This window comes from Colletotrichum graminicola, assembly GCF_000149035.1.
Source record: "Colletotrichum graminicola M1.001 genomic scaffold supercont1.34, whole genome shotgun sequence".
Classification (NCBI taxonomy): domain Eukaryota; kingdom Fungi; phylum Ascomycota; class Sordariomycetes; order Glomerellales; family Glomerellaceae; genus Colletotrichum; species Colletotrichum graminicola.
The window spans coordinates 191,255-215,331 of record NW_007361038.1 but is presented as its reverse complement, the minus strand read 5'-3'; the positions used below and the strand labels follow the sequence as shown (position 1 = coordinate 215,331).

The 24,077-nt window shown below is 42.8% G+C and overlaps 6 protein-coding genes across 6 annotated transcripts; 3 read left to right on the top strand and 3 right to left on the bottom strand.

The window, feature by feature from the left end:
- Positions 1–1,313: 1,313 nt before the first annotated feature.
- GLRG_07844 (uncharacterized protein) lies at positions 1,314–2,473 on the top strand (the record flags this gene model as incomplete). Its single annotated transcript, XM_008098529.1, has 2 exons — positions 1,314–1,674; positions 1,788–2,473. 2 exons carry the CDS (start codon positions 1,314–1,316, stop codon positions 2,471–2,473), a joined length of 1,047 nt encoding a protein of 348 aa, XP_008096720.1.
- A 2,569-nt stretch (positions 2,474–5,042) lies between these two features.
- On the bottom strand, positions 5,043–5,936 carry GLRG_07843 (uncharacterized protein; the record flags this gene model as incomplete). Its single annotated transcript, XM_008098528.1, has 2 exons — positions 5,043–5,692; positions 5,759–5,936. 2 exons carry the CDS (start codon positions 5,934–5,936, stop codon positions 5,043–5,045), a joined length of 828 nt encoding a protein of 275 aa, XP_008096719.1.
- A 1,000-nt stretch (positions 5,937–6,936) lies between these two features.
- On the top strand, positions 6,937–7,491 carry GLRG_07842 (uncharacterized protein; the record flags this gene model as incomplete). The annotated part of the gene is made up of 4 exons (XM_008098527.1): positions 6,937–6,980; positions 7,056–7,260; positions 7,325–7,372; positions 7,438–7,491. The coding sequence occupies 4 exons, from the start codon at positions 6,937–6,939 to the stop codon at positions 7,489–7,491; spliced, it is 351 nt and encodes a 116-aa protein (XP_008096718.1).
- A 2,753-nt stretch (positions 7,492–10,244) lies between these two features.
- On the bottom strand, positions 10,245–11,110 carry GLRG_07841 (MFS transporter; the record flags this gene model as incomplete). Its single annotated transcript, XM_008098526.1, has 3 exons — positions 10,245–10,486; positions 10,540–10,624; positions 10,688–11,110. 3 exons carry the CDS (start codon positions 11,108–11,110, stop codon positions 10,245–10,247), a joined length of 750 nt encoding a protein of 249 aa, XP_008096717.1.
- A 7,264-nt stretch (positions 11,111–18,374) lies between these two features.
- Positions 18,375–19,058, bottom strand: GLRG_07840 (MFS transporter; the record flags this gene model as incomplete). Its single annotated transcript, XM_008098525.1, has 1 exon — positions 18,375–19,058. One exon carries the CDS (start codon positions 19,056–19,058, stop codon positions 18,375–18,377), a length of 684 nt encoding a protein of 227 aa, XP_008096716.1.
- A 3,518-nt stretch (positions 19,059–22,576) lies between these two features.
- On the top strand, positions 22,577–23,056 carry GLRG_07839 (uncharacterized protein; the record flags this gene model as incomplete). Its single annotated transcript, XM_008098524.1, has 1 exon — positions 22,577–23,056. One exon carries the CDS (start codon positions 22,577–22,579, stop codon positions 23,054–23,056), a length of 480 nt encoding a protein of 159 aa, XP_008096715.1.
- Positions 23,057–24,077: the final 1,021 nt, after the last annotated feature.

Sequence of the window (24,077 nt, the reverse complement as noted above, 5' to 3'; positions counted from 1 at the left end):
TGATACTGCTATGGCCGCTCTCAACTTGGAACCAGACTCTTGAAAGGGGCTCTAGCGGGCGTTCCTCAAACGTGCCTGCGATAAGCAACGGACAAATAAAAGAAACGGCAACTTGCACCTCTGGATGAGAACCCCCAGCAACATCGTCTTCGGATCACATATGTAATGGTTGGCTTCTCCTGACCAAAGGCTTTGGCATGTCTTCTCCGCATCAGACTCGCCCAGCATGTTTTAGCCCTTGCGGATACGCCACCAAGGCTGAAACCTGGCCATTAGCCCCTTTCTAGGTTGCATTTGTGGCCATCGAATCCTGCAGTACTTGGCACTTGCCTCCTCAGCGCCCTACTGCGAGCCTCTGACTGTCTGCCGAGACAGACAAGCAACACAAGCTTCTGGTTGCCCAGCCCCTAACCAAGCCAAAGTGAAATCTCAGAAAACCGCCCAAGACAAACACAGCCAGATATTGGCAACCCTCCTTTATCATGACTGAAAACTTCTTGTCCCCAACTCATAGCATTTGTTTTGGTTTAGTATCGCTTAACATACCCGATTGAGGACAGTTGTCTTCACCAACGTTCTTCTCGACCGATGATCGACGGATTGAAACGCCCACCCCTAACGGTGCAGAACAGCAGCGCCATTTAGCCCCGTATCACGAAACATTGATTCTCTGGCTAGTGAATTTGGTTGGTCGGGTAAGGAGAGTAATAAGACTACGGTTAAATCTCGCTTGATTGCTATGCCCATGAGAAAGTTATAGATTCAAAAGTCCTCGGTCGGCTTATTAGTTCCCCCGAATGTCTGGTTTGTTCGCTGCTCGCAACCCTTTGAAGCCATTAACACCAATCCCCACCAGCCATGTTTAAGTGGAGATCATCGGCCGAAAGCCCGGCCTAGCGTGGGACCTTCGCAAACCGAATTCGGAATGCGAGAGTCCACAAAACGGCAATCATCGTGTCCCCTCCCGAGTAGAGTTGCCTGCGTAATATGGCTCAACGGACCCGAGCACGGCTGAAAACGATGAAGTAATGATAAGTGACGCTGCGATTACACCGGGCAAGCCAAAGGATTTTCGTTCTCGCTAGCGCGCTCGTGGCAGTCTTGTCGTCCAACCTAACCGTTCCGGGAATCCGAAGCTATGCGAGGCACGATACCCCAATGTCTATAAAGCGATTGCATATTGAAGCCGGTGAATTGCTCATGCTTCCATCACCAATCCATCAACGTGCAACAGCAAAGATATCGACAGCTCAGTTCTACCTATTCTACGTTTTCACTATATTAAAGCCTCGTGGGAAATAAAACAAACAAATATGGTTACCATCGCCCAAGTACGGCAGTCCAACGCCCAGCTCACAGCGGACACCGTTCCGCGGACAGCTGTGTTCGTTGGCGGGACGTCGGGCATCGGCAAACTCACCCTCATCGAGCTCGTCTCTCTCGGCTTTCCCGTGAAGGCGTACGTCGTCGGCCGCAAGGCCACCGAAGCCGCTACGAGGCCGCTGCTCGAGGACCTGCGCCGGAGGAACCCGTCTGCCGAGCTCGTCTGGGTCGAGGGCGAGGTCTCGCTCCTCTCCGAGACGAGCAGGATCTGCGAGTGGATCAAGGCGAGGGAGTCGCGGCTCGACTTCCTTTGCCTGACGGCAGGGTATGCCCCCTTTGGCGGGAGAAACAGTAAGAACCACCACCGACTACCAAACCTCCACTGCCCCATTCCCCCCTTCGCTCACCTCTATCACACCCCTTTTGATACCGGAAGCCGCTGACGCGTCGGAACAAAAAAACAGACACGGCGGAGGGGCTGGATGTGACGCACGCGCTCGAGTACTACGGCCGCATGCTCTTCACGCTGCACCTGCTCCCGCTCCTGCGCGCTGCACCGGCGGCGCGCGTGCTCACCGTCCTCGCGGGCAGCATGCTCCGCGGTGGCGGCGCGGGTGGCCTCCTCCTTGACGACCTCAACCTCGAGGGGCCGGGGGCCTTCGGCGGCGCGCGGACGCAGACGCACATGGCCGTCATGAACACGCTCTTCCTCGACCGGCTGTCGGCGGAGCCGGGCAACGAGGGCGCCGTCACCTTCGTGCACAACTGGCCCGGGGCCGTGAACACGGGCAACATGGCGCGGTACCACGCGCCGAGCCTCTGGTCGCCAATACCGCTGACGGCCCTGCTGCGGCCGCTGTTCCTGGTGGTGGGCTTCAGCGAGAAGGAGGCCGGGGAGAGGCATCTCTACGTCGCGACGAGCCGGGAGATCGGCGGCGGCGGCGGCGACGGGCTGCGGGCCACAGACGGTGGTGAAGCGAAGGGAGGGGGGAGGAGGAACACGAGGGGGCAGGAGGGGCGGCGGGGGCTGTTTCTGGTGAACCACAAGTGTGAGGCGGTCGATAAGAGCGAGATCATGACGGAGTTGAGGGGCGAGGCGCAGGGGAAGGTGTGGGACAAGACCATGGAGATTCTGGGGCCGTATCTGTGACGACGTTTCTGCGGGAGGCGGCTCCGGACTAGTAATACTTTTTTCCCTTTGTTTGAACTCGCGATTCCCTCATGTTTACCCTGGCTTCATACACCAACTCGCTGATCGAATACTCGGCTCTGTTCCGGTGTCAGCAAAGCGCGCTCCAAGTTAGGCTCGGCTCGTCTTCGAAATTCGTATCGTCTTAGGAACACCTCGATTTTCGGCCTATTCTATCGGCTCGATGTGAAAATCTGCCCATCGGCCTCGTGCTTCGCCCAAAGTCCGTGCAGGGCATTGACTCGATCGTGGTTGGATGGGGTGAGAAGATTGAACCGCTCCACGTCAGCGTCCCCAACGATGCTCTGCACCCAAGAGGCAAACTCGTCTGACCGCAGCAAGCCACGGTGAAGCAGGCTACGCCAAGTCGCAATTACCTTCATATGTATCGATGAATACAGTCCCTCCAGATCCCCATAAGCGGTCCACTCTAGTTCGCCCGGTACATATATAATAGCCTGGTTGTGCATATTTCCCTCGATGGCTGCCTTTATTGCGGAAACCCAGAATGGAAAAGGTCTCCCAAGTTTCAGCCGTCTCGAAACATGGCAGAATTGAAAAGAGAAACACCGTGCGCCCTGGCATTAGACCGGCCTTCAGAGTGCGTTGATTTACCTGGGGAACTGGATCTGAGGAACTGGGGCCCTGGTTCTCAACCCTTCTCGTTGTGTTCCAAGTTCCCGATACCTGCTGGTCTTCAAATCACAGGAGAATCCCTTCGAAATTGGGAACGTGGACGTACAGCCGCTAGGAAACAGACAATGCCAGGTGCTTAATCACGTCAAACACGGCATCAAACGCCGTTACCTGCTTGTTACAATAAATAGATAGGAGGCTTCTAACGTTTATGCCGCAGTGGCGGCTACAACGTAAGTATCTAATCAAAACCAACAACTCCAACAAGTAGGCAGAAGCTTTAGAAGATGTAAGTGTTCAATCATTTCACGCTTTCTATCCCCAGTGTTAAGGCCAATGAAGCGCTTCCAGGCTGTTCAGAGCATCTACAACGTCTAGCTTCTCACTGGTCTCAGCATCCTCCTAAGCGGCTATTTCAGACTTAGTAGCTCCTGTTAAATATTAGTATATTACTAGTATCTTGTTGCCTATCCAGATTCATTTTCCTGTCTTACCTATATTGCCTGCCTAGCAGTTTCTTCAAGGGATCTGCATTAAAACCAAGCCAAACAGCAATTAAGTCCATCCTCTATAGCAATCTTGTAGATCAGCCTCCTCACAGCCCTCTGCCTAACTAAGTAGTCTAAATAAATGACTATTTAGGAAGTAGCGAGCATGATAGTATGAACTACCTACTGTCTTTTCCGTCTATATATAACAGATGGCTTGCATAATAAATATAGCTGTCAATTTGCGCGGCACCAGGACCTAGCAGCCTTGCTAACATATAACCGCAAAGGTAGCAAGGAGCCTAACACAACGAACTTTAGTGACACTCAAGCCTTTCAATCTGCTCTTTTACCCATACCGGTTACTGTCTTGAATTTCTTCACACGATCGGTCAAGCTCATTACCACAGAAGAGAGGTTCTACACATGAGTCCGTCAGGCCAGACTCGGAAACATCTCCAACACATCAAGAAAATTATATCAATCAATAGGAGGCAAAGGAGAAGGGCCCACGAAGGATCCTTATATAACTATTCTTAGTAAGGGGTCACAGTTTATAGTAAGTAGATACAACAAGTTAGAGCACACAGCAGGGCACATAAGAGTAGGGTCAAGAGAGGCTTGTTCCTATAGAAGTTGAAATGTAAAGACAGAAACCTATATACACATAAGTAATATAAGTAACAAGTGAAATACCACGTGAGGTAATAGTCACACCGCCCAAACTAAATCCTCGAAGGGCCCCCTATGTTACACCAAGCCCCTATCCGCATAATCCAAACGCCAATTCATCAAGGCTATATATGAATCAGTCGACTAATCCGTTGTTCTATAGTAATCATGGAAAATCTTGGTTTTGGCAAAGAACACATTACAAAACGAGAACACTTTCCCGTGCTGACAATCGTTTGGGATCTCATGAGACTTACTATATTTCTCAGTGGGGTCTGGGGAAAAACGTGCTGTGTTGATCATGGCGGTGGTCGTTGAGAACTTGATGCGGATAACAGATTCTTTTTTTGGCTTATGAGTGTAACCTTCAAAGGTTGTTTAACGCAAAGTCACATGCAGCAATGGCAACGAAACTTTCAACGCAGTCTGACTAGTTTCATGAGGAATGGTCTGAAAGGCATACCGTATATAGATCAAAAGCACGGCCCTTGTCGTGGAATCGTGAGGTAGGACAAGAAACAATTATTGTTATTATAACCCATTGCGCGGGCTTCATAATCTGCTAATTTCCACAGCAAAACTAACTACCCCAAAGAAGATTATTGAAGAAAGAAATATGTAAATGGGAGCTTGAGCCCCAACTTTGTACAAGATGCGCCGCAAGTCGCAAGCGAGGATGTGAATATGGGCATTCCTACAATCCGCTGGGGCACCGAGAGCCTCCTCGATTAAATTTAACGGAACTCGCCGGATCCCTGGCAGCGGGTCAGAGGAATGCTCCTCTGTGCCTTGAGGCAAGCAGTGATAGCACCGCCAACCCAAGAGACACCCTCGTAGGAGCCTTCCTCGTGGGAGTCAGCCATGAAGGTACCAGTCTGGCGGAGGTTGCCGGGGCATCCCTGGTAGGTGCGTCCGTAGCGGCGGTTGGTCCAAGGACGGCTGACGACAACGCCAGTGTAGCCGTCGTCGACGGTTCCACGGATGAGGTAGCCCTGCTGGGTGGTCCAGGTCTTGCTGTAGTTGATGCCGAGGGTGGACTTGAGACGGTCCTTGACCAAGCCGAAGTCAAGGCCGGCGCTGACGGCGATGCTGTTGGAGACGGACCAGTACTTGGCGATGGTGATGTCAATACCCTTGCTGCCGGCGCCGATGACAACGGGGGACATCTGCACGTCCCAGTCGACGAAGCGCTGGTTATTGTCGATGATCATCTGAATGTCGCCGCTGCAGTCGCGCTTGTTGAGCTCGGTGGTGGTGTTGTGGGAGACCTCGTCCACCTCAGTGGGCTTGAAGTTGAGCCACTCCTCGTCGATGGCAGGAGGCTCAGGCAAGATGTTCATGGTCTTGAGGAGCAGGTTCCAGGTGTCCTCGGTGACGACGTGGGCTGAGGCGATGTCGCCATGTTAGTGAGCTGAAACATGCAGAAGGAGTTGGGGGGATTTCGGCCTACTGCGACCCGAGGCTCCGAAGACGACAAGCTCGCCGTTGCGAAGGCTGCGGTCGGCCTCCTCAGTGATGTTGGAGGGCAGCGCGGTGACCTCGGCGGGGACATCGGCGGGTGCAACCGGGGCGGCGCTGACAGCGGCGGCCGCGGCCGTCAGGAGGGTAACGAAGCGGGTGGAAACCATTGTGCTGGAGATGAGACTACGAGCGTAGTAGTTGCAAAGCCAAGACTGAGAGTGAGGAGGGCCGGAGAAGGAAAGGGGTGAAGGCTGAGGAGACGGAGGGATGAGGGGTGAGGAGTGATTGCTAAAGTGTGGAAGTTCACGAGGACTTTATACATGGCGACATGTTCGAGGACATTGCAGTTTTTCGCCTTCGATCTAACAAGACTCATCCACCCCATCACGATATAAGGTTAGTGAGTCGTATCGCCAACGGGACAGGTAAAGCTCACCCCAGAAAGACGAACCTATCACAGACGTACCCATGCGAATGGGTCCAGCGTCGACGTTGCGAGTCATGGTGGGATGTGCAGACAAGCTCAAGTTCTGCCCGTTTTCGGAGGCAGGGGTAGCTCCCAGCCGGGGTCCTAGGCCTGTTTACTGGAACAGCTAGAGTCTTGTGATATGGCTTCCTGGCCACTCGACTAGGTGAGGGATAGCCACTCGACCGCCCGCAAAGATTATGAAAACGATATTGGATTGGACACCTTCTTCATCGAGTATAGGCAGTACCAAAGCACGCGATTCAGAATCCACCGAGCGGTCCCATCGAGCGGTTGGGCCAAGAAGTACCTGTTGTTAACCAACGCTCTGTGCTGTCGCGGTCTGCTGCGGCATCGTCCACAGTCGAGATGAGTGATGGACATTAACATTGCGCAAAGCTAAAGATTAACGAAATCGACCTTGGCAGGGGACGAGTAATGCGTCCCGATAGTCTGGGTGTAATTTATTATCACCCAACTTTACACGGAACTACGGCATCAGAGGTGAGGGTCATGAGATGTGATATCCCTGAGATGGTGTAAGCGGCTGACAGCCTACATTTCTATATATGAGCATCTAGCCGACCCTGCCTTTGAGAGGGAAGGGTATCCGTACAGCAGCCTCAGATCACCCGAGTCCTTCAGTTTTCCAATTCCTGTCTTGTCCTCACAAGTATACTCGACATCAACTCGAAGCCAAAATGCAGCTCACTACCCTCTTCACTTTTGCGTCTTTGACCGCCGTGTACGTTTCTCCCTGTCGGCGCCATGAGAAATCGCGGTGATAAAGGATTGGCCATATGCTGATGAGTGATAACAGTGCCGTTGCCAAACTGCACAGCGCTGCTGTCTGCGTCAAGAACAGACAATATGGCAGCACGGGCAACGGAACGCCCGCCGGTATCACCTACGGGTCCTACACTTCATACGAGATCGCCACCGACGCAACCCAATGTGCCTGCACCCACTACAAGAACCGTCACACCGGCAGCCACCAGTGGGACTCTTGCCCCGACTGCCACTTTGTGAGTTCCACCAACCGGATCCCCCGAGCCCAAAGAACACGTCGATCTAACTCTTGGCTCCTAGGATGGTATCCAATGTCTCTCGGACGGCTGGCACATTGGTGGCGACGAGGTATGTTCATCTCATCTCAGCGCTTGGATGCCGGAAGTGGCGTGCTAACCTGCTACTGTTTCCAGATGACCTACTACTGCGAGAACCTGTGCGGCTCCGAGGGTGCTGAAGCCAACTAAGCCCCATAGTTGATGAACTCAACTTCGTGGCGATTAACGCTGGGGATATTGAGAGTGTGGTAATATGGAAGGAACTCTTCGCTTCTGATATCATTCCGATAACAATTTTGTAATACCTAGTCACATGTACATAGATTCTGTGACAATATTTACTTATATACACCACACTGCTTTGCGTAATTGCTTGCTCATGATCTTGGTGGCACGAGCCGATGTTATCGCCCAACGTTTTCCCATTGCAAACCCGGTCTTTTGTCTATTGAGGTAACTAAGGTTACAAGAATTTTCAAAACCGACGATGTTGTGTTTCTTTTCATCTCGGGCATAGATTTTCGTCGCCTAGATTTCAATTGATTGTGTTTCCCTCAACGTTGACGTACACTTTGGTCGTCCGGTGTAATTCGAACTCGCGCAATGATCACCTGCGTCCCTGGTGGCTTGTCGTCGAGAATCCAAGCCGGGATGGCATCAGTACCCCACAGTCGTCACTTGGCACTATTAACCTGCAGAATCCGTGGGGCAAGGCGCCGCAGGGTCGGGATCCTTCCGTGGCCAACGATACATACCACTTGGGGGCCTTTTTTCGTCCGCGCGAGTGACCATATGCGACCTCGTAGATCAGGTTCATATCATTTGCGGTATAAGATAAGGACCGGGTCCGGTATACGAAGCGAAAATACACTACGTAGTAGTGTGGTATTCGACAAGATATTATTGATCGGTTGAAAGTTACTAGTCATTCAACTCGGAACCAGGCGAAAATCCACCGCATGCAGGACCCTGCATCCCACCGGAATACCGCCCGACCCCGACGAACAAGGGGCCCTTGGTATTTGCGCCTACTCTCAGCCGCTTGCGACAGTTGGTTCCGCCTGGTCTACTTAGGGGTAACGTGACATCCCTTCGGTGTAACTTTAATCTTATATTTCCCTGGGAGCCGAAGGGTTGGGTCGTGCACAGTACCCAAGCTACCACAGTACCTATGCCCATTGCCATAACGACCTTAGTTTTCCCCCGACTGCTATTGCTGTAACGACCGTGGCATGGCCGAGTCTGCTACTCTTAGTTTGGATAGCGAGGTGATGGATGCTCTGGGCACGGGTCGAAGATTACCATTACATTCATTCGTACGAAGCACGTGGGTAAAGAGTGCCTTCGGCGGTGAAGAGGTAATGAAATACAGCCGCTCGCCTAAAAACTGGGCATGCTCGAGAGCAAGGGGTGATCGACTCGCGGTAATGTATAAGGACCTGATACCCGCCCTTATCGGGCGGGTTATTAGTCTTGTTAAGTCCACCATCATTCAAATCTAGTTTAGCCTAATAGGATGAGGCTCACGGTTTCGGATGGCTTGATCCACTGAACAGGCAAGGAGGCATGGGGTAACCCGGGCCAACTCATAATCACGGGATGGTCAGGCTTCTCTGAGGCGAACATGCCATGACATGCCCAATGACAATATGGTACTGCACAATTACACAACACCAGATGTACCTTGCAATAACACGGTTGTGGAGTGCAATTTAGCTCACCAGTCGGCCGATCCTAAACTGCGTTGCGTCCGTGCCCACTAAACAAAGTCCAACAAGATCGACGAAGGAAGGCTACTAGAAGCTGATCCGAAAGCCGAACTCTGGGCACTCTGCTACGGTGGCAGCGCGTTAGCTGCAGATTGATCATCAAGTGAAGAGTTCCGTTCTTTCTGGCCAAGGCTTAGGACTGATACACGGTCCAAGATGAGTTAATCCACCCAGTATCAAAAGCGACAGAATGCATTCTTTGAGCGTTTAGGTAAATGGCAACCATGTCAGCGACGCTAGCTGTATTTGACCAACTCACCAAATAATCAGAGCTGTCGAGTCAGGCGGCCCAGACCAGGTGTGGGAACGGTGTGATAACATTGCCCGGTTTCCCGATGATATCACTCGAGAAGCACAAGTCGGTCAGACTCCGAGCCGTGTTTCTGACCCATACGACGCCACTCCAATTCGAAGTGAATATTATCTTCTGATCTGGTCCCGCAAGACGTTGAGTGTCCTAGAACATTCGTACACGTGCAGACATCAGTGAATGAGGCGAAAACCTGCTCTTCGAATACGAGAGAGCCAGCTTCCCCCCCCCTGGACACCAGTCTTAACTTGAGTCAGTTATTACGTAGATACCACTGAATCACCACAGGCTTTGCCAAAAGCGTAGAGCAAACAAAGCTGAAACCACCAAAAACATCAGTCGCTCTAGCTACCACTCTTTGCATAATTGGTTCACTATGACGCCCCACACCATACTATTGGATTTGGGACGTGCACCCTAGTTGAACTTGTGTATAAGCTTGTTTCTGTATTGGAATCCCTTCAGCAACATCGTCCTCGAAGTGGATAGCCGCATTGCAATCCTGGATGCTTGTATAACCGAGGCGTTGGTTGACACCCATACAAGATAAGATTGGCTTAGTGACGGTTCGAATCCCACGAAATCAGTCGATCAGAAAGCTCAAATTGGCACCGCCTCTGTGGCTACCGGAAGTAGGTCGAAGCGGGTTGACCCTGCGAGCCAGAAAGATCTTATCGCATGGGTTATGTTCCACAGTTTTGTACGTGAGGTTATTGGATGGCTGCTTGCAATGGCCACACCGACTAATCGTGCCATCGATTGTGGGTTATTGATTGTTGCCCAGCTGACAGCTGCCCAAGTCAGGATACAGGGTTCTAGGGGGCAGGCCATTCGGAAAACGAACTTCTGTCTCATTATACACATCAGTTGATATACCTGAACTCTGGATGGAGATGACCAAGTGTAGCAACCCTGTTTGCGGGGGCCTCCAGTCTATAGTCACGTCCGCCTTGAGCACGCTTTTCATTCTCCCATTTCTGATAGACTGCTAGACCTAGGGATGCAACGATAACAGATGCTGCAGTAGCCGTATTCAGACTATTGCCGATGTGATAGCCTGTCTTCGCATCGGTGTTGATGTAACTCCAGGTGGCGGTGATCGACCCTTCACTTGTGTTAGGCGGTTCTCGTGGCCATTCACGTGCGATGCAGACTTACCGATGTTGGCCAGGCCAGAAACAGCGCCATTTGCTACGTTTCGCATTGTATCAGGGGCTGCATTGGCCAGAGTCCAGCTGAGAATCTGCATATAACTTGGTAAGCTGGAGGTCCGCTGCGTTGCTGTACCCATCGCGTGTCAACCAACCAGTGTGCCAAAACTGTACCCTCCCGCGGTGTTGAGGAAAATCGCGGCATATCTCGCTTGCACATTTTTTGAGGCCAGCCATATGGAATATCCGATGACATTCAGGGTCGCGCACACGGCAATGGCGACTCCGTGCATGCGCGTTTTCATAGTGATATATGCGACGACGAGGCCAAAGATCATTCCGACGATGGGCGGAGGCACCGACAACAGCTGAATTTCCACAGTCGAGCGGCCTGGATAGTTGAGTTTGAGAATCGTGACCGTGAAGATTGACAGGCCTTGCACCGTGATTTGGTCACAGATGTATATCCAGGCCCCGACAAGAACGTTGACGTTGACCACGCCGCGTTTGATAAGCCCCCAAGTTATCTTCTCTTTGTGCTCGCGGATTGCAGGCTGGTCGTGGTAAATGCGGGCCATTGCAAGGGCTCTGTCGGGATATTCAACTGTTCAATGGTGGAGCCAATCCATGGTCACGTGATTTACCATCACGTGACTCACCTCAGCGGCTCACTTACACCACCACAAATATCCACAGTAATAACTTCTTCTTCTTTTTCCTATTATCTATCTTAATAAGTAACTAGTAGTTAATTAAACTATTACTACTTTATAATTATAATCCTTATAATACTAATATTAATTAGTAGTTAACTTTATAGTTACTACTACTATAAATTAGTAAGGATTATTAGAAGAGGCTATAATACTTTACTTATTATAGTAGTTTAAATTAAAGTATTAAAGTGCTAACTAGCCTAAAGATTATTAGTACTTAGGATCTTATAATACCTAGTAAATAACCTTTTAAGCCTTATGTTTACTATATAATAACTACTATTACTACTATTAACTTTATTACTTTTAGAGAAGTCTTTTTCTTTATATATTACTTACTTACTAATAACCTTTATAGTATTTAGTATAATTATCTTTTTTTTATACCTAAGTTTTTTTAAGTTTTTTTTTTTTTTTTTTTTTTATCCTTTAACCTTTTTTTTCTTTAATTATTAAGATTTTTATCTTATTAAGTTTTTATTTTACTATAGTAGTAATAGCTTATATAAGATTATAAGTAAATAGACTCCTATAAGTTCTTATTTAAATAAGATCTTACTAGTAGGACTAGCTATAAAGTAGTTAAGTAAGAACTACCTAAGTAATTTACTTTTAATATAGTATTTATAAGTAAATAGCTTTTACTAATCTTACTCCTATATACTTCTAATATTATATTATTAGCTAGGTATAGCTTATAGTAATTATAACTTCTTCTCTTAACTAGATAATTAGTAGCTAAGTGTTACCTTTAGTAAGTACGCTTTTTTTTATTTTTTAAGTAAGGTAAAAAAGGCAGAAGTTACTTATATTACCTTAATTTACTTACTTTTTTTATCCTTTAAAATACTTATTAATAACTATACTATCCTCCTTACTTTTTTTTCTTTTTTAAGTAAGGTATAGTTATTAATAACTAATATAACTTTTACTTAACTTTACTATCCTAATTAATTTAAGAAGACTACTTATTATTTACCCTTAAGTAAGGTATATAACCTTAACTCCTTACCTTTTTTTCTTTAAAAATCTTTAACTATAGTATCTTACTTACTAAAAAGTAAGGTCTATATATGTCTCCTTTTGTTCTTTAAGTAAGATCTAGCGTAAGGCCTCCCTAGAGCTATCTCTTTACGTTACTAAAGCGTAAGGCCTCCCTAAAGCTATCTCTTTATGTTACTAAAGCATAAGGCCTCCCTAGAGCTATCTCTTTATGTTACTAAAGTAAAAGGCCTCCCTAGAGCTATCTCTTTATGTTACTAAAGCGTAAGGCCTCCCTAAAGCTATTTATTACTATCTATTTATTTATTATTTTATCTTTTTATTTACCTTATCTCTTACTTATACCTCTTTATATTATATTATTTATTTACTTATCTTATTATTATTTATACTAATAGTAGTAATTTCTCTAATATATAGATTTACCTTTAACCTTATAAGTAAGAAGTAAGTGCCTATATTTAAGAGGTTAGTAAGGCTAATAAAGGGTAATAATAGTAAAGAAAGAACTAAGTAAAAGGTAAAGTAAACTATAGGCACTAGCTAAAGTAAAGAAGTATATCTATCTATAGGATATTAAGGATCTATATCTTATCCTAGAGCGCAGCTAGCCTTTTATTATTATATAACTATAAGATATAACTAATTTAGCTAATATTCCTAACAGCTTTACTTAAGTTAAGTAATATAACACCTTAAGTATTATTATTATACTTTAAATAATATAATATAGCTTTATATAGCTATATAGTTAATAGCTATAAAGATATACTACTAAAGACTTTAAAAAATAGTTACTTAATACTTTTAAAGGTACTACCTATAAAACTATTATTAAATTTAGAGACTACCTAATACGTAAGGGTATATAGGTATTAATAGTAAAGTTACTAACTATTACTAAATAAATCTACTATACCCTTAAGGCTAATAATCTAAAAGCGTAAACACTTAAGGATATTAAAGAAGAGAAGAAAAAGAGTAAGGATTTTTACTTAAAGATTAATAAACCTAACTTTATATAAGATATTATAGACCTACTACTAAAAATAATATTAATATAAGATTAACTAGGCCCCTCTTATATTATTACCCCTTTAGTATAAGTTACTTAAGTCTAGAAAGGTTAATAAAGGCCTATTAATCTAGCCTTATTATATAATAACCTAAATTTTATTCTTTTACTATTTAAGTAGGTAAGTAACGCTTACCCCTACCTATTAGTTACACTAGTTACTACTACCTTACTTATAACTTACTAACTTACTAACCTTATTAAATTATACCCTAATAAGATAAAGTATAGTAAAAAGGTATATAAGTTACTTAAATTAAAGCTTATAATCTTTTATAACTACTATATAAAGGCTAGGATTTAGTAAGAGCACTTTATAAGCGTCTTCTTTATTATACTTAAAGGTAAGGCTATAAAGTACTATACTAACTATTTTTATAACTAGACTAACTTTATTACTATAGTTATATAAATAAGAAGTAATTTTAAGAATAAAGAGACCTTTTAGGCCTACCTTACTAAGCTATAAAGAACTAATTTAATAAGGACTATTTTAGATAATCTAAACAAAAGTAAGGCTAAATACCTAAAGTTACTTATTAAGAGAGTAACTACCCTTATAAAAATAGTTATAAGAATTAGTACCCTATCTAATATAGCCCTCTATAACTAATTACTTAACTTCTACTATAAGATAAAAAAGTGCTTTTTTACCTTTTTTAATTTATCTTTAACGTTTACTAGTATATATAGCTAGCTTTAATTAGTAATTAGTAACGTAATATAATTTAAATAACCTATATATTAATACCTAACTAAAAAAGTAAATAATTAATACTAAACTAACTATACTTATAACAGCTAGTAAAGTTACTAGTAATTTAGCTAACGTAACTATAGCTATAGTAACTTTACACTATAGCGCCCTTTTAATAGTAATCTATAGTAATAAGCACCTTTTTTACCCTTATTATTATTCTTAAAGAAGTACTATATATATAGTAAGGCTAACTATTAGTTAATAAGGTACTTAAAAGACAAAAGGTAATAAGCCTACTATAAGTATAAAAAGTAGTATCTAATAGACTTTTTACTTAAAGCCTTTAACTACTTTATAACTAACTTTAAGGGATATAAGCTATTTACTTTAGATAAAGAAGGTAACTATATAAAAAGTAATAAAGATAAAGAATTAGGCACTACGTTTTATATATTAATAATATTCTTTAACTTATTTACTATTAATAAGCTTACTCTTTTTTTATTACTATATAACTAATCTATAACCTATTTTCTTATAAAAAATAACTCCTTATATAAGAATCTATATAATAATAAGCTACTTAATATAGACGTCTTTACCTTTAATAAGTAATATTTATTTATCTTATTCTATAGTATTATACCTAACTTTAGTGTAGCTAAATATTTAATAGCTAAATATAAGTAGTATCTAGCCCTTTACTACTAAATAAAAGGAAATCTAGCTATAGATAAGTTATAAGTAGGTAAAGTAAAAATCCGCTTTAGTAGTAGTAACTACTTTAAATTATAAAAGGTAATTAATATACTAACCCCCTTTAGTATGCTAACCTTCTATATAATACTATTAAATACCTTATTTCTATTTTACCTTATAAATATAGATTAGTATAGTATTAAATTTAATAACCTTACTAATAAGCTAATTTAAGATAACACTATTATGCCTACTATTTATAAATAGGGCTATATATAGATACTACTTAATTAATATAAGTAAAGTATTACTTACTATTATCTTATAGATATTAAGTTATAATAAATTTACTATTACTTTAGCTACCTATTAGTTAAAAGGCTTTATTACGTCCTCTAATAATCTAGTAATAAAGTTAAGATTACAGCCTTAAAGAAATTAACTAAGGTCTACTACTACTACTAAATAAATATAAAGGCGCCTAGTTACTTTAAATTTACTTTATATAATAATAAATATAACTTTAACTATAAGATTATTATTAATATTATCTACCTTAATAGTAACTACCTAGCCTTATATATAGTTAATACTATAATATCCTTTTAAGTAGCCTATTTACTTAAAAATATTACTATAAAGTATATATAGGAGGCACTTTAGATATACTAAATTAATATCTACTTTAGCCTACCTAACTAGATTATTACTAATACTAGCTTAAACTTTTATACTAGTAAATTTAAGTAGTTAGTAAGGTTACTTTATATTAATATTAAAGAAATACTAATTAAAGCCTATAATAGTATTAGTAAAGTTAAAAGATACTATACGCCCCTCTAACGTATATATAATATCCTCTATAATAAGGGCTATACACCTAAGGTTACTTTTTAGCTAGCTATTAAAGTAATTAATAATATAGCTAGCCTAAATAGCCTAGTACTTACACTACTAGTCTTTAGCGCCTACTTATAAATCTCTAACTTATTACTACTTTTACTAACCCTACTTAAAAAGGCTAAAGTAGTAAAAAAAGTAATAAAGGCTATTTACTAGATCTATATAAAAAAGTAAGTTAATAAGGTAGTAACTATATATAATAGCCTAAATACTACTATAATAGTAGCCTTTCTGCTTTAATCTATAGTCTATATTTAGTATAAGAAAAAAGGCTAGTAAGGCCTTTTTTACCTTATTACTAGTAATAAGACTACTTATACTATTAACCTCCCTTAAGGCCTATAAACTTTTTATTTAACTATTATTAAACTATACCTTAAAGATACCTATAATAAGTAATAATAGCTACTCTCTAAGGTAGGTAGGTAGGGTAATAAGGAGAATAATAATAATAGTATAGTAGCCTTATTACCTGCTAATATCCTTATACTTACTAAAGAAATATATAATAGTATTATTATTACTATACACCTATAGCTAAAGTAAAAAGCTAGCTACCTATAAAGGTATATTAATTTCTTTAATAAAACTAGCTTTACTATTAGGCCTACTACCTTCTTTACTACTATAAGTATAGTATATATCTTAATAAAGAAAAAAGCTAACTAACTATTATTAATTAAGCTATAAAAAAAAGGTATTATTACTACCTTAGGGAAGCCCTTTAAGTAAGTAACTACTACTAAGATTAAAGGGCTTATTACCTATAAGGTATTTTACTTTATTTAATATAATAAGAATAAGTATACTAAAGTATAAATATTTAAATTATAGATTATTAATAAGGTAAAAGGCTAGAATAAAAAACTATATAAAAAATCCTACCTTATTATTTAAGGATATACTAATAATAGTAAAAAAGTAATTCTTACCTAGTTACTTATAATCTAGTAAGCTAGCTAGCGCCTTATTTTTACCTTTACCTTATCCCTTATTTATAATAATAATAATTTCTTACTTTAGTTATATAATATTACTTAGGCGTATATATAGTTAACTACCTTATTAAATTATATAATTCTTATATACTTTTTATTATAAATATAAGACCTCTATCTAAAAGGCACTATTATATAAGTAGTAAAGCTATTATATAGTATTATAAAGGTAGGCACTTACTAGTAAGTAATATATAGTTACTACTATAAAGAAAAGCTCTAGATAAAGACTTTAACCTTTAATTTATACCTACTAATTACTAATATAAAGAGCCTAGACTTTAGAATTATTAGTATATAGACTAATAATACTATTACTTTTTTAAATAAATCCTTCTCTACCTATAAGGCTAATAAGCTTACTAAGGCTATATTTACTACTAAGGAGAAGTAAATCCTTACTATTAATAACCTACTTACCTTTAATAGTAGTATAGTATCTCTAACTACTAAAGGGAAGCTCTTTCTCTAGTAAAAAGGCTAAAGTAAAAGACTTTAACCTATTAATAAAGAATCTCTATAAGCACTTAAGCAGTACGTTAAGTAATAGGCCTATAGTATATATATTACGTTAGTCTACTAGCCTAAAGTATACTTTAACTACTTTATTATAGTATAACACTAATTACTTAATATAAATAAAATTAAGGCACTTAACTATTATATTATATAGTAGATAAATAACCTTAACTATAGTTTATTATTTTACTTACTTAACCTTAAATTTATAAAGCTTTTTATCTTTATAAATAGATTATTTATAAATAATAAGGACTTTACTTTATAGCTAGGATTTATTATTATTCTTACTAATAAGGCACCTATAAGTACTACTATAAGTAATAGATTTACTATAACTAGTAATATTATTTACTTTAGCTTAATAAAGTATAAGTAAGTTACCTAAAGTATACTAGCCTTTAAGATCTATAGTATAGTTACTAGCACTAATATTACTTATACACTTAGTATAACTATTATAATAATTACTAACTACCTTAAGCTACTATATATACTAATAATCTTTTATACTAACTTATACTTACTTTATAAGTACCTTATTAAGCTTAAGACTATAAAAAAAAAAAGGCTTATAATTAATATTATAGCCCTCTAGTAGTTATATAAGTAATATAAGGTCTATAAGGTATAATAAATATAAAGTAATAATAATCTTACTAATAGATTTACTAAATTATTACCTAATAAGGCGCTAAAATAACTAGTTAGAAATAGGATAGTTTAGATTAGTATAAAGGGATAGGTTTTTTAAGCTATATAATAGATTATATAGACAAAAAGTATTAAATACTTTTAGGCTTTTAACTTTTATTACGTTTTTAAGCTTTTTAGCTGCTAGGTAGTATCTAGGCTATTTATAGTAATTTTCCTTTACTTTAGAAAGTTACTAGTGTTAAGATATTTAACTATTTAATAGTAGAGCTAATCTATAGTTATATAATTTACTATTACGTAACTTACCTTAGCGGCTTACTTACACCACTATAAATATCCACAGTAACAACTTCTTCTTCTTTTTCCTATCATCCATCTTAACAAGCAACTAGTAGTCAATCAAACTATTACTGCTTTACAATCGCGATCCCTGTGATACCAACAGGCTCGTTCTTCGTCGTTGAAAATGCGCGTCTTGGAAGGATCCGCTGGGAACAGGTATAGCGAAAGGATTCCAACGCCAATGGTGATTATCCTTGACTGGGCCGTTAACGATGCATTTCAAGACGCAGCCTAAAGAAAGGAGAATACGTGCCCCTCAACCAAGAAGATGTTCCTCCACGAAGAGACGGACCCAATGCTTCCGAGGGATAGCAGCCCCGAAGCGAGAAGACCACCAAAAGCACTCGACAAGCCTGCAGCGGCGAGCATGAAGAAAGACACCCGAGTCGTCACCTCGCTGCGGCGATAGAAACGAGAAATCACATAGCTAAGTCCTGGGAACTGGAAAGATTCGCTGAGCCCGAGAAGCAGCCGAATTGCGTAGAAGCTGCCTTCGTTATGGATGAAAGCGGTGCAGAGAGTGACGATGCCAAAGGCAATGCAACTGATGGGCAGCATGATGAACCCAAACTTCTTGACGCTCAACGACGCGGGAATATCGGCGAAGAAATAGATGCCATAGTAGAGGCAGGCGCCGACGTTGAAGCCATATGCTCCCAGCCCTAGGTCGGCTTCTATGCCTGCTACTTTTGCGTTTCCGAGGTTCGTTCGGTCGAGGAAAGTGAAGAAGTACATGAGGAAGACCATCGGGAGCACTCGCAGGTCCTGCTTGCGGACCAGTCTCGCCTCGGCCGCGGGGTCGATGACATAGTGACGCGCAGCTTCCGCGTCGATGCTGTTGTCTGGGCCTGGGAAGACTGGCGCCGACAACAAATTGCCAGTGTGCTTCTCGGATTGGGTGGCGGTGTCACACATCGTGAAGGACAACCACAGCGGGTTCGCGATTGGGTATAGAGATGTTTACGGATTTGGCATCGAGGTCGAGATGGTTTCTGTCGTTGTTGCCCTCTCTTATCCCTGCGGCCAGGAATCTAGTGCATATCAGGCGCTACGTGGTGGCACCGCGTACAAAAGATAAGGACGCATGGCCAATGAGGCGGCTCAAGATAGAATCGCCAAGTCCTCTCTTCCCAATGTTCTAGTGGAGAACGGCTACATACGTGTGAAAGATACTACCCTGGTCTCAATATGCCTTATTTATGAAACAAACAGCCGACTTGGATACTCAACTGTGTTCGAAAGAGCAGAGAAAGGCCATGAATCTTATGGCTCAGGCGCCAAACAACATATGTGCGGGGAGAAACCGTTAGGGAAATGATGACCACAGTTGTTGAATGGGCTTTGCACCTGCATGTACTCAAACGTAGTGGTAAATTGAAGTTGATTCTATGAGCACTCTTTTCTAACTACAAGTTATGGCTGACGTACAATAGTCATTATGTACTCAGTCATATGTGGTTCAGTCAGTTCGGTCCATTCGTACAATGATTCCTACCGAGGTCCGAGAATCCAATCCCATCACCTTTTCCTCTTCTGAATGATGGGATGTCGTACAGTCAGGTGAAATTGAAGCTCCAACAACAGGAGAGTTTGTTCACATCAATCCGTGATACTGTTAACGTTACAGAACTTGCTTAACGGCATCAAGGGTCCTGGGTCAGTCAGTGCTATTAGCAGAAATGTGTAGGGTTACTTGCCACGTGTAGTGGATGGGTGATCTGCGCTACAGCCTGCCACAAGCGCTTTATAACGGAGTTCTGGTAAGAAGCCTTGAGACTAAAACAAGGCGATCTTCCGACCTGGTCAATTTCTCAGTGAATCTGGTATGCCCATCGTCCTGCAAAACTTAAGACCTCGTTGACTTGTGATCCTTACGCCACTGCAGATGACACCATTACTAGAAAGAGATAATGAAACCGTTATTGTCTTCGCCTCTTTCTCTTGCGGGATTTCGTCAGTTGCACTCGATCACTTTTTCTTCCTGTGTTTTTATTCAAACCTCAAAATGGGTCTGACCGTTTGAGGGGCCAATCTGTGTGAGTTGGAAAAGAATTTGAAAACTCCTGTCAAGTATTAGAACTATATAAAAGCTGTTGAATGAAACCATTTCTCTATCTTCAATATCTTGTTGTCTTGCTGTGCATCTTAATCCATTTCCTGAAGTCCGCCAGGGCCGACTCGCTCCTTTATGGTTGCACGCCTTCTTCGCTTGGATTTCTTGACAGTACGTCTTCTGCAGGAATACCCTATTAGGTGGCATCTAAGACGTATGATATGGAGGCAACAGTGCTCAATATAACTGGCATAGCCAGCAAAAACGCAGACGCCATGTCGTTGATGAGAATCATTGTCAAATATGTGCCCGCTGCTGTTGCTATAAAGACCCACATCAAATGCCTCTGTCCGAAACTTGTGTGCCATAGCAATCTGATAATTTTGATCCAGAAGAGGACTTGGAGAAGGGCAAGCTGGACGATTTGATACTCGCACGATCGATCGTGAAAGGAGAATCTCCAATGATGGGGAGGTGTGCTTCGCCAATCTGTCGGGTCGCAAACCTGTATACTAGAGATCAGAATGAACACAACCGCATTCAGCATACTGGCTTGTCTTACGGGGAATTTGGACGCCCAATCTTCCAGCCCTGTGGGAGAAAAGTTTCTAGTGGTGATCAGAACACCGAATGTCGTTAGCCAGGCGAAGAGAAGCTGACGAACAATCGACGTTTCTTCCAACAGGATAAGCTGTCTTATGGACCTGCTATACCGGCCAACCCTCCCACTCTGGTGGCTACAGGCTTCGCGGTGATACTTTAATGTGCCCTTTTCCATCTGTAGTTGAGCAAGATCCTCACTTGTTGATAGATAGACAGTATTTTCATGCATGACAAGTCACACCGGCCAATTGATGGAGTACGGATGTCGCCAATTTAGCTTCTAGGTTGAAAGCTGTGATTGTTTTTGAAGGTGTAGTAAGGTTCTTGGTGATGCAAAATTCGCAGTGGTATTGCGAGAGGACATGGAAGATAGTGGGTTGGGCGAGGGTTGACGGAGGAGAGATTTGAAGCTTGGTAGGCTGTTTCGACCCCTCACAGATTAGCTCAATGGATCGTAGCCAACCTATTGGACGCCTCATTTACTTATGCTGCCAGAACAGAATCAACCATTGATAGATCAAGGATTACCACTCGAGAAATTGCACTTGTCTTCGATTCGCCCATAGAGTCTCTGGAGGCCTCCATGCAGACCGATGTTATGTCATGATACATTAAGTGAGGCAAGGCGTCCGAGTCATCCGTGTTGAGATTTACCATTTACCATACGAACCATGCGAACCATGCGAACCATACAGCTCCATGCGATTACAACTGCGCTGTCATGCCCAACCCCCGGCGGCTCTCCCACACGCAACAGACATAGCAGATCGCCGCGGAACCTACCGGTACAAATCTTCATCCGTTTTCTACCGCTTGTTGTTTAAACTGTTACAAAATCCGAATGAAACTCAATAATAACAACTAATCCATTGACGACCCCTCTACTCTCCTCCCGAAAGACCACGCCTTCGAAGACACCTCGTGATTCATCAATCAGGAGGTCCGCCTATACGAAACCAATGAGTTCAAGTATTGGCGGAGTGGTCTTTCATATGAAGACGGTTATCGCTGTTGTCACCGCTACATTCACGACACAAGAAGAAAGACACTCTTGGACTTTGACTGCATCTTTTATGTAGGTTGTCATATGACTTGTGTAGAAGCGCAACTGTACTGATTTGGCTATACAACTAGTTGCCTCTTGCTCTGGATTTCGATCACGACTGGGCTGTCTTTCTACTACCACGTGTTCTTGCTCAGGTATCATGCGCACAAAATGTGGAAACCATTCCTCCAAACGATAACTGACTTTCCATGTACTACAGGCAACGCTTTTGGTGCTCCGTATCGGTTATCTTGCCCACTATTGCTTGGGCCGTACTCGTTTGTACGAAAAACTTCGACGTGGGCCACGCCTTCCACTTTCTGCCCGTCTGCATCGAGTTCGGCTTGATTCCACTCGCGATATCCTACCATGAAGAGCCTACAAAGCCAGTTGCAGATGACGACAACCAAAACTCGGCAGGATACACCTTTTCAGACCAACAATTGTTCCGGGGAGCGGGAACGGGATCTTTCACGCCGCCACGAAGCGGATCAACAACGTTGCACAATCAACGGCAGTACGAGGCCGCTCAAGCGGAGCAGGACACGGCATTCCATACACGAAGGAGCGATATCCCAAGCTTTTCAGGACCAGTTTCATCGAGGTACAACACCGAAAGCAGGTCGGCTATGGACCCCCGATGAGGATCGCAGCAAGGCCCGCGAAGCCCCTCTCTCTCTCCACCAAAGGACATCATTCGAATCTCGTAACGTGGCTGACAACACCGAGAGCATGATCAAGCAACCTGAGACACGTCCCATCAGCCAAGAGCAACTTGTTGCCGAGGTAAAAGGCATCTATGCTGGTCTTGTCATGACCGAGAGCAAGTGTATCGAAGTTGACAATGCCCAAAACTCTGCCAGTGAGAGTGAATCGGATCCCATACTCAACGACGAGAAGTGGCAAGCTCTTATTTCCATTCATCGCACATTGCTTCATGAACACCACGACTTTTTCTTAGCCAGCCAGCATCCGTCAGCAAGCCCAGCCCTTCAACGGCTTGCGAGCAAATACGCCATGCCTGCACGCTTATGGCGCCATGGCATTCATTCATTCCTGGAATTGTTACGTCATCGAATACCAGAAAGTCATGAGCATATGCTTACCTCTTTATATCTTGCCTACTCCATGATGACACTCTTGTATGAGACAGTGCCAGCCTCCGAAGAGACATGGATTCAGTGTTTAAAAGACCTAGGTCGTAATCGGTGAGCGGTATTTTTTCCATTATATATTTTTGCAAATTTAACAGTGATTCGTATCCAGCATGGCCATAGAAGAAGACAGCCTCAAAGACCGCGAGATGTTGACCTCTGTCTCTCGTCGTTGGTACTCCAAGGCACGCGATAAAGCCCCAACAACAGGAAGCCTGTACCACCACCTCTCTATCTTGGCGCACCCAAACACTCTCCAGCAGTCGTACAAGTACATGGAGACCCTTCTTGTTCATTTACCTCCCTCTCTACCAGAGAATTTGTTGAGAAACTCTGAGTCACAATTACCATTACACAGTGATGGGTTTACGGAAGCCAGCGCTGCCTTCGACAGATTCAATGTTGTCATTTTCAACAGAAAACACACACATGCATATACACAAGATCTTTTAGACAGCCAAATCGGTCCAATCACGGGCCAATGGACGGAATTTGGTGACTACATTGGTACGGCAGCCAGCAAAGTGTTGTTAGAATCGAAAGGTTACATATACGATAACGACGTAGACAGACTTTGGTCTTGTCGACTTCGGATCGACAATATGGAGTCCTGGCGCCAACTATTCCTTCGGATTGGACCATACTGTTTATTCGATATCCGCGGCGAAGTGCTCATAGCCTGGGCAGAACCATATTCCGCAAGAGTTCTCGTCCCACCAGTGTTGATTGCCTCTGCAGGGTTTGGCAGAGGCAACTCAGATACTGGATCTGTCTTCCTTCAGCTCAACAAGGAAGGCAGACCTTTTACGCTCCCGGAAGAACATGTAACCCACCGTCTGCTACCGAGAGAGAGCTCCATCATCGAAAAGTGGCATTTGCTGCTTCATCGTTTTGATAGAAGCCTCGGCTACCTAAAGTACAGTAGTCCTGTCATCTACTCGAGGATGGATCGAATTACGCTGCATGAAGATCTGGCTTTGCGCGGTCTAATATGGGCAGACAAGCCATCTCCTGTCGAGTGGTTCAAAGGAATTACCTGTGACAACGGGAAGCTGCATCATGGGTGTTTTGGTTCTCTG